Source organism: Abramis brama (genome assembly GCF_963993115.1).
Source record: "Abramis brama genome assembly, chromosome: 24".
In the NCBI taxonomy this organism is placed as follows: domain Eukaryota; kingdom Metazoa; phylum Chordata; class Actinopteri; order Cypriniformes; family Leuciscidae; genus Abramis; species Abramis brama.
This window is the reverse complement of record NC_139986.1, coordinates 19,690,123-19,707,124: the sequence shown is the minus strand read 5'-3', so window position 1 is coordinate 19,707,124 and position 17,002 is coordinate 19,690,123. Positions and strand designations below refer to the sequence as shown.

General features: G+C 40.6%; 1 protein-coding gene across 1 annotated transcript; it reads left to right on the top strand.

Annotated features, from left to right (window-relative positions):
- The first annotated feature begins 2,932 nt into the window (after positions 1–2,932).
- Positions 2,933–14,811, top strand: ptchd1 (patched domain containing 1). Its single transcript, XM_084102551.1, has 4 exons — positions 2,933–3,472; positions 4,096–4,573; positions 6,654–7,317; positions 10,312–14,811. The coding sequence occupies exons 2-4, from the start codon at positions 4,226–4,228 to the stop codon at positions 11,961–11,963; spliced, it is 2,664 nt and encodes an 887-aa protein (XP_083958677.1). The 5' UTR covers positions 2,933–3,472; positions 4,096–4,225; the 3' UTR covers positions 11,964–14,811.
- Positions 14,812–17,002: the final 2,191 nt, after the last annotated feature.

The following is a 17,002-nucleotide window of genomic DNA, read 5'->3' as shown; positions in this document are numbered from 1 at the left end:
AAAAAACACAAATAGCTTACTGCAACTGCTGGTTTCACTAGGGTCTAGCAACACTTATGGTTTATGGGAACAGAGATCCTGGCAGATAGAGCAAGAGCTAAGACAATAAAATCTGTTCGGAGAAAGAAAAATGCTCAAAATAAACTACAAAGTCGCAATGTAAGGGATAGTTCAATTCTGACATCATTTACTCACCCTCATTTTGTTCACAACCTGTATGAGTTTCTTTCTTCTGTTGAACACAAAAGAAGATATTTTAAAGAATGTTGGTAACCAGACAGTTGACGGCAACCATTGACTTCCATAGTATTTTTCCCCTACTATGGAAGTCATTGGCTACTGTCAACTGTTTAGTCACCAATATTCTTTAAAATATCTTCTTTTGTGTTCTGCAGAAGAGAGAAAGTCATACAGGTTTGAAATGATGTGAAGGTTAGTAAATTATGTCAGAGTTCTCATTTTTGGGTGAACTATACCTTTAAGACTTGTTTTCAGGGATTAAATCTTAATGTTTGTTTATGTGTTTGTTTGTATTTACAACATTTGGTTAAGTTTATGCTTAAAAGGGGGAAAACAATTTAAACCAAGCTTAAACATAGAACCAAAGACATTATCTGACAAAAACTGTTATTATCTTTTACAGTTTTGATCAAATGTGAATGTATCCAAGAATCTAAGAAAACATGTCTGATTAAGAAAATGATTCAAAAAAGTTTGAGGTAAAATGAGGATAAAGATTACGGGAAGGAAAATTACATCATTGACATTCAGCTCACATTTTCTCTCCTCCCTTCCTTTCTCTGCACCTCTCTCCTCTCCCTCTCCCTTCCATCACTCTTACTCTCTTTCCCACTAACTCTGTCTCTATTTCTCCTCTTCTCTCAATCCAGGTCTCCTCCTTCCTCTCACATCAACTTTTCCCCAGACTCCACTGCACAGCAAGCAAACAGAGCTTTACTCAGTTCAGGTTTTCTCTGAACATCGTACAGCTCAAGTGAGATTTGATCTCTGATCTTTGACTCTTTCCAGAACCTATTGTAAAGTTCTACTGCAGGAGACCAAACTGAAAACTGAATCTTCTATACCTTTTTATGGTTATAAACTTCAGTTCTTCTCTTGCCTCCTAAAATAAACTCAGCTTTTTTTGTGTCAATTACAGGAACATTTATAGATTTACATTTATTCACATTTTACCGGTATCTGTTTTCCCTAGGAATCAAACCCATTACTTTGATGTTGCTAGTCCATATAATGCCAGGCCAGCACAATATACTGTAGAAGCAATAATACAATATGAGTCCAAATATTTACTCAGACAGGTATTACAGACATTAAACACAACCAGCACTTTCAGCTGTGAAGTCACAATGGTGCCCTAAAGCTGTAACCATGGAAACCACTCTTTGTCAGTTTGCTGGAACGTTATGGCAAAGCATGGGCTACAGGAGGCATCGTTGCCATGGCAATAACCATATAAAACAGTGATGATCATTACAAGCCCTGCTTTTATGTCTACAGCATGGTCAAAGGTTAGATGCAGGAAGATAAAAACATATTTCTATTTAAACAACCTCACAGTGGATTAAAATAAACCGCATACAAAATCTAGTTGTGCTACAAAGGTTCTATATTGGCATCGATGGTTCCAACACCTTTAACATCTATGAAAACATTACATTGCACAAAAGGTTATTTATAGTGGGAAAAGGTTTTTTAGATTTTTCTAATGTTCTTCACTCTAAGAAAAAATGGTTCTTTTGAGAACTGTTTCACTGAAAGGTTCTTTGGGGAACCCAAAATGGTTCTTCTATGGCATTGTTCCAAAAAACCCTTTTGGAAGTGTAAAATGGAAATGTTCAATATCAAATAACTCTCAGAGGAGAGCAAAAGGCACTGGAGCGGTCCAGGTAGGGGAGCCATGCTGAATCACGGGCTCAGTAATTGATTAGACATGCATGGGTAAATCCAGAGCCGTGCCCCTGCACTTCAGCAGTCTGTTCCACTGTTATTAAATGATCTGTTGGCCAGTCTGTCTGTCTGTCTGAGGAATTCAGAGAGAGCTGGGACAGTTTAACCGTCCGTGATTGAACTTCCTCTGGATAAATAAAAATACAATCTGTAAAAATGGTCAAAATTGTTGGAATAATGTCAGTAGCACGTCAGAAGATTATGGTAAACTCTCAAGTGCATTGACGTAATGGGCCTCAATTTCATCTTCAAGATCCAAAAAGACCAAACTATTACTGGTACTGTAATCGTCTCTGTCCATGGTGCTGAATCAAGCCTATGACTGGCTTTCATTTATGAGCACTTTTTTTCTCCTCTGTAGGCAAATATTGGTACAAAGTCTGTTGCATCTGTAATACTTTTCTGGGTGTTGACAAAAAGTATAGAGGGCAAATGCTAAATGTTTTTACTTCATTATGGCAAACTGTTTTTGCATGGTATAAAGATGTGTTATGTCTTTCACACACTCTTAAAAATAAATGGAACCTTTGTGTTGCACAAATGATTATTTTAGCTTTTCTAAATTGTTCTTTGCACTTTGCACTTTTAAGAACTTTTCACTGAAAGATTCTTTGGGGAAGCCAAAATGGTTCTTCTGTTGCATCGCTGTGAAAAGCACCTCTTTTAGAAACCTTTATTTTTAGAGTGTAAAGCGCTCATCAGATGATCAGTTAAAGTATGTGCGTACTGAGACAATAATTGTACGTGTAAATCAGTAGCCTATAGTAGTAGGGTAATTGCTAACCGTTTCCATAACAGGCTGTCACACAAAATACAATTCCGTCACATAGTCGTTATCTCTGCGTGTTGTATGGTCTAACGTTTACAGACCAATCAGAAAAGCTTTCCTTTCCACAAACAGCTTCCCGTGATTAAGTGTAATGGGGGTGGGGGCACCGGCGGCATTTACCGGTCGGCTCTTCGGGAAACTGGAACTTCTGAATCAGCTCCGTAACTGAGCATTTAAGTGCCGCATCTCGTTCGTTCGTGAATATTTTTTGCGCGGACCTGTGTCTTGTGTTCAGCGCAGTAACGAATGTCTTAAGTCGGTAAGGAAATGCACACAAGTGGCCGAGCTGGATCTGCGCGGAGCTCGCACGCATTCTGCGCCGCGGGTCGGTGGTGGAGATTCGTGTTTTCAGACTGGTAACAGCGGATAGCGGTTGTGCTGGGCGCGGTACGGGATTAATATGGATCAATGACACGCACCTCATAGATAATGGAATATACAAAACTGTATTTGCGCATTTGAAACTGTTTGTAAGTAGGCTGCATGACCAGTTCACTGTTATAGGTACCGTACAGGATTCATCCTTTCCAAGACGCTGTGGACATATTCAAAGAGAAAAGTGATTCGTTTCTATTAGTCTACGAGAATTGAGCATATCACCTCTGGCACTCGGATCAACGACGCAGTTATGGAAATTGGGTCTCTCAGATGGCATGAAACTGCAAGACGTGACTGGTAATAATTCAGAACCACATTTATTTCCCTGTCGAAAATAACAATTAAACCAGTCAGGTTTTGGCCACTTTTCAGATCAGGCTGGTTTAAGGGTTTTTCTTTTTTTACTAGGAATATAACCTGTCACTCCCTTAGAAAGTGACCACTACCCACGAGTGCGAATTATGGGGTGGGGATGGAGACTGGATGTTGACCCCCAAGGCTTGAACCTCAAAGGACGTCAAAACAAATCAATTGAGGGGTTCACTACTCGATCGATGTGGGATGCTAAATCATAATAGTTCCATTATGTATCGTTTCGTTGTAGTTTTACATATCCCAAACCGTTTTAACGTTTTGTTTAAAATGTCTTTGAGGTAGGCTATAATTGAGCTACTGTACTGGCGGCGCAAAAGACCATTTGGGTTGCGTGAGACGAACCTCAGCCGACTGCGCCCCAAAATGAACTGACAGAATACTGAAAGAAAAGTCGTCAGCTTTGAAAGTCACTGATTAGGCTAAATCGCACACTGATGTTGCCACATGCCTCTAGGCTACGTTGTAGAGTTTCGAATGCATTTTGATTCTGAATTCTCTTTTTAAGTAAATAACAAAGCAGTACTAACAAGATGTCTCTGACCCAGCAGGACCTGATGATATTCAACGCAACGCTTCATCATTTCAGTGATCCAGCTGCGTGGGTTGAACACTGATGCTCCGGATCTCTGATGCTGATGCTGGTTCATCGCCCTTGCGCTGTTGCTGCATTCTAGGATGTTGCGACAAGTGTTGCACGAAGGGCTTAGGACATCATTCCACAAACTGGGCCACTTTGTCGCCAATCACCCGGTGTTTTTCGCCTCCGCGCCCGTGCTGATCTCTATCCTGCTGGGCGCGAGCTTCAGCAGATACCGCATAGAGGAAAACGTGGAGTACCTGTTAGCCCCCAAACACAGCCTGGCGAAGATCGAGGGGAACTTGGTGGATAGTTTGTTCCCCGTGAACCGGTCCAAACACACGCTGTACTCGGACTTGCAAACACCCGGGAGATATGGCCGGGTCATCGTGACTTCGCGCAGGGGGAGCGTGTTGGACCCTCACCACGTCAACACAGTCCTAAAGGTGAGCAACAAATTTGCTTTGTTTCACACGTTTGAACGGCTACAGTTTTGTCAAAACTCCATGAATGAACATTTTGTTGATTTGGCTACTTTTTGGCACGTCCAACAACATTTTTCTTTGAAGCTTAGTCTTTCTCATTTTTCAGAGGTAAAACATGTCAAGGAAATCCAGTGGATACACTTAAAAAAAGAATTATAATTCTGCCTTAAATTTTTTAAGTAGGCTACAATCAACTTGGATGTTTAAGTCATTAAATTAAATTATATTAAAATTACTTATAAAACAAAATCTTGTATAACTTATAAAAAAGCTGAAAATTGCTTGACTTATTTTGATGAGTCCCTTTTTTCAGGAATCAGTGGGAGAATAACTGACAAAAGCCTTCAAAATTGAACAAATCTGTAATTTTAACTCTTCTGTGGAACCGGTGCTATCATATTAACTGTATTTCAAATAAAAAACTGTTTGCTCTCCGGCAGATATATTTTTAATATTAGAAATATGTAATGCAATGTGCCAGTCAGAGTTTTATTTTGTGGCCTACTTTTTCTTCCTGTAACACAGCTTCCCAATTCATATCCCAAATTCACTCCCCAACATGAAATATGATGCTAGCAATTTCTGCTTATACTGTACTGGCAAGAGATCTTAACTTCAGGCAAAAATCAAATGAGCACTTGATCTCTTTTTGTGAAATTTTGAAATTGTGGGCTTTACATAAAGTGACATTCTGCTAGCATAGAGTGTTTATTATTTAATGCAAAGTACTTCTTATGCATTTAGGCTCATCCTTTCTAACTCAAAACATTCATTTCAATTTAAACTAATTGAACTAAGCCTGAGCCGTGAGCAGCAACCACATCTTTAGACCTTTTTAAAATGCACACAGCATTGCATTTTCCAGAAATAAAACCTTCTTTATATTCTCCCTGCACACACACAACACAACAGGTCTCAGTATTACCTTGTTCACTGTATCATAGACCACCTTTGGTGAGCTCTCCTCTGCTGATCCACGATTTAAAAGAGTGTGACAATTGTGTATGTCAAGATCTGATCTGATTCTGAAAGAGGGAAAAATCATGGTTCAAAGGATTTGAGGTGATTATATTCTGTGCAATATATGTGTTTTTTTGTGTGTGTTTTTTTCTGTTGATATGCATAAAGACTGTGGGCATGCAATGTCATGCTTTAGTCTCCAACTGAGGGTTAATTATCAAGCTTGAGCAATTAGAGGCCTGATCGGTGTGTGTCTGACATTTCTTTGCTGCTCAAGGAGGCTGGAGGATTGGAGGAGGTAGCCTCCCCCGGTGATCTGAGTCTGACACAGTCTAATCAGTCTGACATTAACAACGCAGAGACACTGACCTCAGAGGACAATAAATCCGCTTCTCGCATGGATTCCTGTTGAAGAAAGTCTAAAAAGTTTTTCTTTTATGTTCTGTTTGTCTTGTTGGCACACTCTTTCTGCAGCAACATGCTTTCTTGTTGCCTGGCAACAAGATAGTAGCAACTGAATGCGATGAAATGTGACATAATCAAATACTTAAAGTTTACTCTTGAGTATTAAAGGTTTTATTTTTAATTTATTCCTAATGTGTGCATGAACAGACACTACCATTCAAAACTTTTTGTTAAAAGAAATTAAGAAAATAATACTTTTATTCAGCAAGGACACATTCATTTGATCAATGACAGTAAAGACTTTACCTTGTTACAAAAATTAATTAATTTCAAATAAATGTTGTTCTTTTGAACTTTCTCTTCATCAAAACTGCATCACGTTTTCCACAAAAATATTAAGCAGCACAACTGTTTTCAACGTTGATAATGATAAATGTTTCTTGAGCACCAAATCAGCATATTATAAAGATTTTGATGGACCATGTGACACTGAAGACTGGCGTAATGCTTAAAATTCAGCTTTGTCATCACAGTAATGAATTACATTTAACATTTGATCAAATAAATTCTGCCTTGTTGAGCATAGTAGACTTCTTACAAAAACATAAAAAAAACTTTTATCTATTACCTGTCTGTATTAGTAAAACATTTTATCCTTCTCTTTTTCCACCTCAAGCTACACAACACAATCACTCAGATCCAGGTTCCAATGCTGGGATTCAACTACACTTTTGCCCACCTCTGCCTGCTGGATGATAGCAAGAGCTGCATCGTGGACGACATCCTGCGGGTTCTGGAAGAGATGAGATCGGCACGTGCATCCAACCATTCAGTATCCCCTCTGCGTTATCCCATCACCAAACTCAAAGATGGGCGGGAGGCCTACATTGGGCACCAACTGGGCGGAGTCCTGGCAGGTGGAGGGAGAGACGGGGTGCGTTCTGCTCGAGCCCTTCAACTCACGTACTACCTGCAAGCGGCCAGCCCACTGAACGAAGTGGTGGCGGCCAGCTGGGAGCTGCTGTTCTGCAGGGAGCTGGAGAACTTTGGAGAGGCTCATCCGGAGCTTAGTCTCAACCCCTTTACCTCTTCTTCTCTTCAGAGGGACTTCCAAAGGACCAGTCGTGTATCAGAGCGGCCGCTGCTCTTTAGCCTGGCCGCGTGTCTCACACTGGCCATGCTGTGCTGCTCAATGCGAGACTGTGTGCGTACAAAGCCCTGGCTGGGCCTTCTGGCTCTGGTGACCGTCAGCCTTGCTACACTCACCTCTGCGGGCATCTTCAACCTCACAGGAGGGAAATACAATTCAACATACCTGGGCATCCCTTTTGTCATGTTAGGTGAGATTATATTATTTCTCCCTGTTATGCAAATTTTTTAAGCTTTAAAAGAAGTATCTTGCGCTCACCAAGGCTGCATTTATTTGATCAGGAATACATTAAAACAGCAATACTGTGAAATTGGATTACAATTTAAAATAACTGTTTTCTATTTTATAATATTTAAAATGTAATTTATTCCTGTGATTGCAAAGCTGAATTTTCTGTAGCCATTACTCCAGTATTCAGTGTCACATTATCCGTCAGAAAACATTTAAGAAGAAAAGTTTCTTCTTATTACTAATATTGAACACAGGTATGCTGTTTAATATTTCTGAGGAAACTTTTTTTTTTTTTTTTTTACAGGATTCCTTGATAAATAGAATGTTCAAAAGAGCAGCGTGTATTTGAAATAGATTTTGTAAGAGTGTAAAAGTCTTTAATGTTCATCAATTTAAAGCATCCTCCCAATATTTTTTAATGGTATATTTATCATCCCAGTGATGTGTGCTCTTTTCTCTTTAGTTGCTAGTCGTCTTTGCGGTTTGCATGTTCGCTCCGTTCTTTTGATCTTCCATTTACTTACTGTGACTGTCAGGTTAAACGAGTACACCTTCTGACTGACCGCAAAGCTCTGCACTGCTCTTTTGTCGAGGTGTATCATTAAAAATGAAACGCTCCACATCAAAGGAATTCCTAATAGAGCCCAACAGACAACCTTTAGAGGAATTCCAACCCCTTATTTTGTCTTCTGGGTGAATCAACTGTGTGCTTCAGATTCACACAAGCAGATATCTTGCGATAATTACCAACACGCATACATGCATCCTGACAGATCACATCCATCTCGCTCGCTCTTGTTGGCCATCTCTTACACAGCAATTAGTGCCACATGTGGGAGGAGGCTTCTGTTGAGAAAATAACAGGCTGGGGCAAAAGACAGAGAAATGAAAAGAAAAAATGGAAAAGAAAAACGAAGGCTTGGAAAAATAGACGAAGGCTGAGACGAGACTATGCGTTTGGATTGACCCTGTGCCACCCACTCCAAAAAATTAATAATGCATTTCTATCTCAAGACGACTGACATCTGTGTCCTTCTTATAACACTCCAACAGTTCAATCCTAACCTTGGCAATTGTGCCAATCCACGTCAGCAATCTCAGAATTCGCCCCGCTGGTTTCCAATTGCAGCCTGGGAGTGACAGCGTCTCCTTGCAGAGTTCTCCTGCAGAGCACTTTCTTAGTGTAAAAACAGAACTTGCTAGAGCCGCCCAGTGTCGCTGCATATAAATGTCATTCCAGGCTGCTCTTACTGGATTGAATAAGGTTCAAAGAAAAGCAGGGATATATGTAATAATTACATCATAACGGATGTCTGACAAAACAATAGCCCTTATCTCTGTAAGCCACCGGCCTTTTATTTAAAACAAATTCCATTACAAGGATATTAGCTGTCAACTGGAATCATCTGACAGTCCTCTGATGATAATGGAAAGATGGAAGGAGGAGATATCATAGGCCATAATTGCTAAGATTGTCATGTTTATTAAGAGGAAAAGGGGGAGATGAGTGAAGATGTTCAGGAGATAAAGGACTTGCATATTGAGAATCAGTCTGTGTGTCATATTGGTATTTTTTATTTTATTTTGAGATGTGTGGAAATTAAATTGTTGGTTCTTTTAGAATGGAGGAAAACGACTAAAAGAGAGAGAGAGAGAGAGAGATCGAAGGCAAAAGTGTTAGAAAACAGGAAAAACCAGCATGAGAATAGGAATTCATTCTCTCTTTCACTTTGTTTACTCGAACTGACAGATCTTGATTGTGTAGTTTAGCAACCGTCTACACGTACGTATTAATTTAAGTTGAGATCTTTAGCTCTGCCGGAAATCAGTACACTAGAGTCCAATCGTGAAGGCCACGACCTCAAGACAGCACTGTCTGGTGACTGCTAGATTTTGTGCCAGGCACACATCCCAGGTCTTTGTGAGAGAGGCAGTACTGGTAATATCTGACTGAGGGAACCTCCGTCATGAATGATGAGTCACTGATGCCGTGGCAAAACTGTAGGTGAGAGCCATCTGCTCACTCTGCCTGCACGAGAGAGTTATGTAGAAAGCTAAAAACACGGAAGCAAAAAAAAAAAAAAATATATATATATATATATATGATTGCTTGAGATAAACGTGGAAATAAATGTTGTAGTATAAGATTGTTAGCTTCATCATGATACAGAAGTTGATGTTCAATCGTAGGACCCTGGGTTCCTTTATGTCAATTTCTAAAAGTAGGCTGACCCAGTTTGTCTAATGTCTTGGGCTTCTGTGCTTCTATGAAGTCCCAAGGCTTCAGGGGCTGTCAGCCTTCCTCACATCCGTAAGGCTCTCTCCTTACATCAGATCAATTTTGCATGGCATGTGGCTATCATGTGGGAGTGTGACTGAGATTTATTTAGCTACAAATTCATCAGCTGTGAAGATGGAGGAGAACAGAGTGGGCTATAGTTAGATCATGCTCTGTAAATAAAGGTGGTGATGGCCAAGAGGCTTCCTTCCCTCTGCTTTCCAGACTGGATCCTTTCTTTATTTTGATGGATTTTCCTTTAAATTTCACTGGTGGTGATGATGATGAGCAATAAATTAGAAATGGTGTTTTTTTCATTGGCTGAAAAGCCTATATATTAGATTGAATTGAATTTGATAAGAATTTGATTTCATTGATGAATGTGCAAATGCTACACATGTAAACACTTTTTGACAGCAGTGCCAGAACAGAAGAAAGAGAGCATCTGTTTTTTCTTAGATATCCATTGTTGTGATGCAGCTGCAGAGTGACTGTCTTGTCACCGTTTTGTTCAATTATTTACGTCTCCTCTTTTCCCAGCAGCCATTTATGTCACTTGAAAGAGCTGCCTGCTAAAATCATTCCAAGCGTCGCTTAGACCATTCCACTTCACGTTTTATATATAAAGGTTTATAAATCGCTGAAAGACATATTTTCTCTCTTCATCTCTTCCAGGTCATGGCTTGTTTGGCACATTTGAGATGCTGTCGTCTTGGCGACGGACACGCGAGGACCAGCATGTGAAGGAGCGGGTTGCTGCTGTATTCTCAGACTGTATGCTGCCCTTCACAGCTAGCACGGCCTTGCACGTGGTAACCTTCGGCATTGGGGCAAGTCCGTTCACAAACATTGAGGCTGTGCGTCTCTTCTGTCAGAACGCCTGTATCTCAGTTATCTTCAACTACCTCTACATCCTCACCTTCTATGGCTCCAACCTGGTGTTTGCCGGCTACCTGGAAAACAACTACCGTCACAGTCTATTCTGCAGGCGCGTACCAAAGCCTGAGTTGCTGCAGCAGAAGCCGGCATGGTACCGCTTCCTCATGTACACACATTACAATGAGGAGGCCACAGATGCAGGACCCCTGCGTGCTTACGAGAGTCACCTGCTGCTAGCCTTTATGAAACGGTACTACTGTGACTGGATCACCAACACCTATGTCAAACCATTTGTGGTTCTTTTCTACTTGGTCTATGTTTCCTTCGCCCTCATGGGCTACCTTCAGGTCAGTGAAGGGTCCGATCTTAGTAATGTGGTTGCCACAGAAACAAGCACTATAGCATACACCCGTGCCCAACAGCGTTATTTCAGCAGTTATAGCCCCGTGATTGGCTTCTACATCTATGAGTCCATTGAGTACTGGAACACCAGCGTGCAAGAGGATCTACTAGAGTACACCAAAGGTTTTGAACGCATCTCCTGGTTCGAGAGTTACCTAAACTACCTTCACGGGCTGAACATTACCACTAGCCTGTCACGCAGCAACTTCACAGAGCACCTGCGGTCTGGCTTTCTAAGCCAACCCTGCTATGTGCATTTCTCGGACGATATCATCTTTGCCAAACGTGCGGATGGGGAATTTGATGTGGTGGCCTCGCGTATGTTTCTCGTGGCCAAGACGACAGAAAACAAACGAGAAGAGATGTCGATCCTACTGGACACACTGAGGAAGTTGTCGCTGACCTCCAGGGTGAAGTTCATCATCTTCAATCCATCCTTTGTGTATTTGGACCGCTATGCCTCATCGGTTGGAGCACCGCTGAAGAACTCTTGCATCGCTGCTCTCTTTCTGCTTTTCTTTTCCACCTTCTTGGCAGCTGACCCACTGGTGAACGCCTGGTTGACTGTGACGGTAGCCTCTGTTGAGTTCGGGCTGGTGGGTTTCATGACTCTGTGGCGGGTGGAGTTGGATTGCGTCTCAGTGCTGTGTCTGATCTACGGGGTGAACTATGCTGTGGACTCCAGCGCTCCGCTAGTATCTGCATTTGCTCTAGGCCGGGAATCCACTCGTACACGCTGGGTGAAACTGGCTCTGGAGCGACATGGAGTTCCTGCCCTTCAGAGCTACTTGTGTTATGGGGCAGCTCTGCTCCCCCTTGCGGCCGTGCCCTCAAACCTTACCCGCACACTCTTCAGGTGCCTCTTTCTCACCGCCATCATCACCGCCTTCCACTGTTTGGCCATTGTCCCGGTCCTGCTCACCTTCCTTCCTCCCTCCAAGAAAGATCGACATGAGAGAAAGGATGCTGCGGAAAACAGTGAAGAAATTGAGTGCGTGGAGATGGGGGACAGCACACGTGTGGTTGATCAGATTACCACTGTCTGACCACATGCCCGAAAAAGAGAGGCAGGCTGGAGGATGTACAAGAGAGAAAAAAACAAAACACCCCAAGGGGGTGACAGAGGGAGACCTGAGATATGAGAGTTAGCCTTTGTGCAGCTGGGCTTCCAGTTCCCATACTTAATTAAGCCAGAGGTGGCTTTTAAGTACTTTATGGGTGTACTTTAGCATAAACAAGTATGGATTTTGTTTGATGGTTAAAACAATACATGAGTTTGAGGTTAAGCCGTTAGTGCTACAGTATGTGTATCGTTTTCATGGTAAAAGCCCTAAGCAGGTTTGCTGCAGCTCAATGAGAGCGAGGAAGGCCAGATGAACCACACTGCTGCACAGTTGCAGATAATCACAGAGGGGGGCTCCTCTGGTCTGCAACATTACAGCAGCAGTAGAGCGGAAACAGTAACAAGCTATTGCTTTGACAAAGCATAGATAGAGACTTAGAATATTTCTGATGCCCCAAGAACCATAACAAGACTTTCAAGGGCACTAAGCTAAAGACCAATCAGCCATATTCATATCTGCTGATAGCCATGACTTTAATGTGCCCCTCTTAGAGGTTTTGGTGAGACCATATTTTTGGGATATAGTGTTATTCAATCTGCAAAGCGTTTGAAAATATCAGAAGGTTTGTAATATTTTCACCGTCTGACCATGGTGAAAGTCACCTCCCCCACCATAACCAATGTCTCAGAGGCATTTAAGGCTGATCTTGTATAAAGGAATCTATAAGAGAGAAGAAAAATGGGTGGGGGAAAAGAGAAGGACTGAAGGGGGTATGTGCTGGAGAGATACACAGAAGCAAGACTCTGCTGACAGGTTGGTATGCAGTGCATTGCTTCCATGGTAACTCTGGGCACAGTTTAGTTGCATAGTGTCTGTATAATTTCCTACCCCCTAAGTTCAATAAGGGCAATGGTTACCAATTAAGTTGCACTGCAGTGGGAGTATAATCTATGAAGGATTTATCCCTGCTGCTCCTTGCTTATTTTGTTTGCCTCTAAAAATGCTGAAAATCACCTTGTCACAGACAACGCTCTTCATCAATATGCATGAGTCCCTTCATTTTCACCCTACTTTGCCCTCTGTGTATGAGAGGCTTCAAAAAAAGAGATATAGAGAGACCTGGGGCATAAAGAGAGCGTAGGAAAGGAGCATCTGGCCAATCAAATCCACTTACTTTTCAAATTCCCCTTGGTCCCAAAAGCAACTGATGTCAAATCAATCATGAGGTAAAACAGCGTCCCCTTTAGCTTTAGTGCAGCTGGGGGGCATATGGTTTTTTATTTTTTCAAGTCTCTCTTTCTCAAGCACCCACGTTGGCTATGACAATGACATTTATTATGTCTGTGGCAGAATAGAAAGGTTATGTTGCAGCTTGTGAAATGTTGCTGAATGCATAGCATGCACCAGATAATCATATAAAGGACAAGAAAAGGAAAAAAAACAGTTAGACATGTACATGATTGGACACATTTGCACTCAAACTTAATGTGGCGGCTGTAAAATAGTTTTTTTGGCCATTCCCTTCCTACTTGACCACCAGTCCTCACCTACTCCATTCTCTTCCTAAGTAGTACTTCTGAATCGCTGCGCAGCCCACAAGCATTTGGATGAGACATACACATATGGCTAATTTAATCTGCCCCTATATATTTTCAGTGCTAGAGCCTCTCACAGCGGATTTTACTGATCTCAGTGCAGTAGCCAGTATTCAATACTCTCTCAGACTAATCCAAGTAGTGCTCTGAATGAATCTCTCAACAATTTAATTAAAGTGTTCTAAGATCTCTGAGTGATCTCAGACCAGCAACCCAACTGCTGCTTTCACTGATCTCAGCATGCTGTTGATCTCAGTGGAGCACTCAACTCTGACTGATCTCAGAACTGCACTGTAAATAAAACTTACTGGTCTCTGAAAAGCACTGAAATGCATCCTGTTTGTTCAGCACTTTTGTTGACAGGCCCTATACTGAATATATTTTTTTTTAATCAGTACTTTTGTTTATCAAAACTGCATAAAATAATAAGGCTTGTTTTCAGAGAATAAACCTTGCATTCAGTTTATTTCTTTGACAAATAGTAGTTTTATCTTAATTATGTAGTGCAATTTTGGTTAAGTAAATTAAGACCCAATAACAAAATTAAGAAAAAAATGTGTGCAGTGTAATCATTTTCCAAAATATCTATCTATCTATCTATCTATCTATCTATCTATCTATCTATCTATCTATCTATCTATCTATCTATCTATCTATCTATCTATCTATCAGCCTTCATTTTGTAGGATCAGCAGTGTGGTTTTATGTGAGTACAATGGTCCAGTTATGTATATGTACTTGAATGTACTTGAAAGCGTGTACCCTTTAAGAGAAATACCATGGACTTAAAATGATCTTCATTTTATAAATGAAGTTTAAAAGTTCATGATCATTACAATCTCTTATTTGCCTCCTTTGTCAGAATTGCTGGATATGAACATTCAATGCACAGTCCTTCACATACCTCTGCTTTACAGATCCACTCAGGCTTACATCCTTTCATTTTGTTTGTACAACACCTCCATTATTTTACTCAGCCCAAATATGATTGCTCTGAAGCAGTATTGGCACAAGGCCCTTTGAAGATGTCAAAGCCAGTGGGAAGAATGAGGGGGAAAAGTATTTACTGTACACCCACACTGGCTTGCACACACATAAATACACACACAAATTTAGCCTAGAGTACATGCATTCTACCTGACTGATATGCCTCTGGAGATGATTGTTGTTTTTTTATGTTTCTATGAATTTCAGAAGAATAAAAATAAAAAGAGGTTGAAATGAAAAGTGAACGATGACGCATCATTTGTTTGTTTTATTCCTTATTAAACAGTAAATCGAATCAATTGTTCTGCTCTATTTTTAGTTTTGCAGCATGCTGCCATCTAGTGGCCACTTGTAGATATTGTTATTGTTTGGAAAAAAGGGTGCATGAAAGACAATGCCATGTGAAACTTTTATATGAGGGTTAATAGTGTTACAGTATAACCAAAGGAATCCACAGACATAATTGGGAATGACTCACAGTGTGACATTACCTCTACAAATTGAAAGTGCTCAGATTCTCAGAGGACTTCTTTAGCATAGAGAGCTGTGAAAATTGCTACTCTGTCATTCCCATAAGTAAAGGGTTCATTACTACAGCAACAAGAGCCATATGAGCAGCAATATGACTGTGTGAGTGTATGTGCAAAAAAGGCACAAGGATAAGGGAGTTTTCCCTTCTTTGAGACAAATATTACACAAAGAGTGTTGCATTTCACATGACACCAATTCATTCTGTCTAACCCCACTGGCAGTCACGCAGATGCTGTGGCATTCCCAAACTTAAATCCTAGTTGGCTGTGGGTGGGATCCAATCAGTCCCAGACACAGATCATGAGCAGAGATTACAGAAGAGGACACCATTCTGGAAGGGTGTGCCTCCTCACCAAAGTAATCTAATACTGTTTTGTGCAGGTCAGTTTGTCTCCATCACAATACCATTATCATGTAATGCAACCACAGCTTACAAAATGCATCAGATAAGAGAAACTTCCACAGTATATTCTCATAGGGTGGTATATTTTTAAAAAAAAGTGGTTATATGCTAAATTAACTCAACCATTTATTTTTCAAAAGAAAGCTAAAAAAAGGAGAACAGACAGGTAGGTATGAGACAATAGAGGTGCATCACTACTCTTTATGTTTCTGCATTTTCTCAGGCGTGATCCGTACCGTAACCATGGAAACGTGGTCTGCTGAAAAGCTTAACTCCATCAGGAGGAAGTCATAAAAAGGAAGACATTATTCAATACGCACACTTCTGTTGACGATTCATCTCACTTCCTACATACTTGTTATTTATTTATTATATTTAAACCAAGAAATTTTGAAAAGAAGTATAATATTCAAGATTCATTGTTTCCAGGCAATTTTTTTATTGTTAACTAAAGCTATTGTTTTTATTAACTGTTATTAAGCTAAATTCAAAATAAAAAATAATAATAATGAAAAACTGTACAATTACTCAAATTCAAACTGAAATCAAAATAAATGAAAGCTAACTAGAACAATTACATAAAACCAAACTGCAAACAAATAACTTAAAGAAATTAACAATATAAAACAGAATCAGTCAATAAAAATAAACTTAATAGTGTAAACTTTTTACACAACTAACAATATGCTAAGCTTATTGCACAACTTGACAAAAGAAAGAGGTAAAAAGAGATAAAGGGGCCCCAGGGATCCACACCCTGTGAAATTGAAAAGGTGATCCGCTGTAAGTGTGAGGGCTATTTTCACACGTTTCTTTGTTTGTCTGTGTGTGTGTGTGTGTGTGTGTGTGTGTGTGCTACTACACAGTGGAGAGTTGAGGGGGAGAGAGAAATAGATGTTAAACTGTTCTGTGCTCCTCTGTACTTCATTTATCTCTGTCACTTTCACCCACAAAGACATAAACACCATTGTTTCCTACATTTTCAAGGTCCGTTTTTCAACCAACCCACATCACATTCTATTCACATGAAAATGCATACTTATCATACTTATCTAAAGAGTAGTTCATCCAAAATGAAAGTTCTGTAATCATTTACTCAACCTCATTTTCATGCATTAAGTTTTGTGATGCCATACAACATCAGCAAGATCAGGCCCTTCCTAACTGAGCGTTCAATACAACTTTTCATCCAGGCCCTTGTAATTTAGGCTGGACTACAGCAATGCTCTTCTGGCTGGACCTCCAACATGTGCAATCAAATCATGATCCGCAATGCAGTGACTCAAATGGTCTTCAAGGAACCCAAGAGAGCCCACGTCACACGGCTGTTTATCTCTCTGCACTGCCTTCCGGTTGTGTCTCGCATCAATTTCGAGACATTGGTGTTTGCCAACAGGACAACAACGGGCTCTGCACCCTCCTACCTCCACTCTCTCTTATAAAGGTGCCCTCAAGGAGCCTCCGGTCTGTACCATCACAGAGAGGCACAAAGTCTCAAGGATGTT

Excerpts from the sequence above, each read along its gene's own strand:
- ptchd1 (XM_084102551.1), top strand. The coding sequence starts at position 4,226 with ATGTTGCGACAAGTGTTGCACGAAGGGCTTAGGACATCATTCCACAAA. Across the intron at positions 4,574-6,653 it reads ACGTCAACACAGTCCTAAAG|CTACACAACACAATCACTCA; the intron begins GTGAGCAACAAA and ends TTCCACCTCAAG. Across the intron at positions 7,318-10,311 it reads CATCCCTTTTGTCATGTTAG|GTCATGGCTTGTTTGGCACA; the intron begins GTGAGATTATAT and ends CATCTCTTCCAG.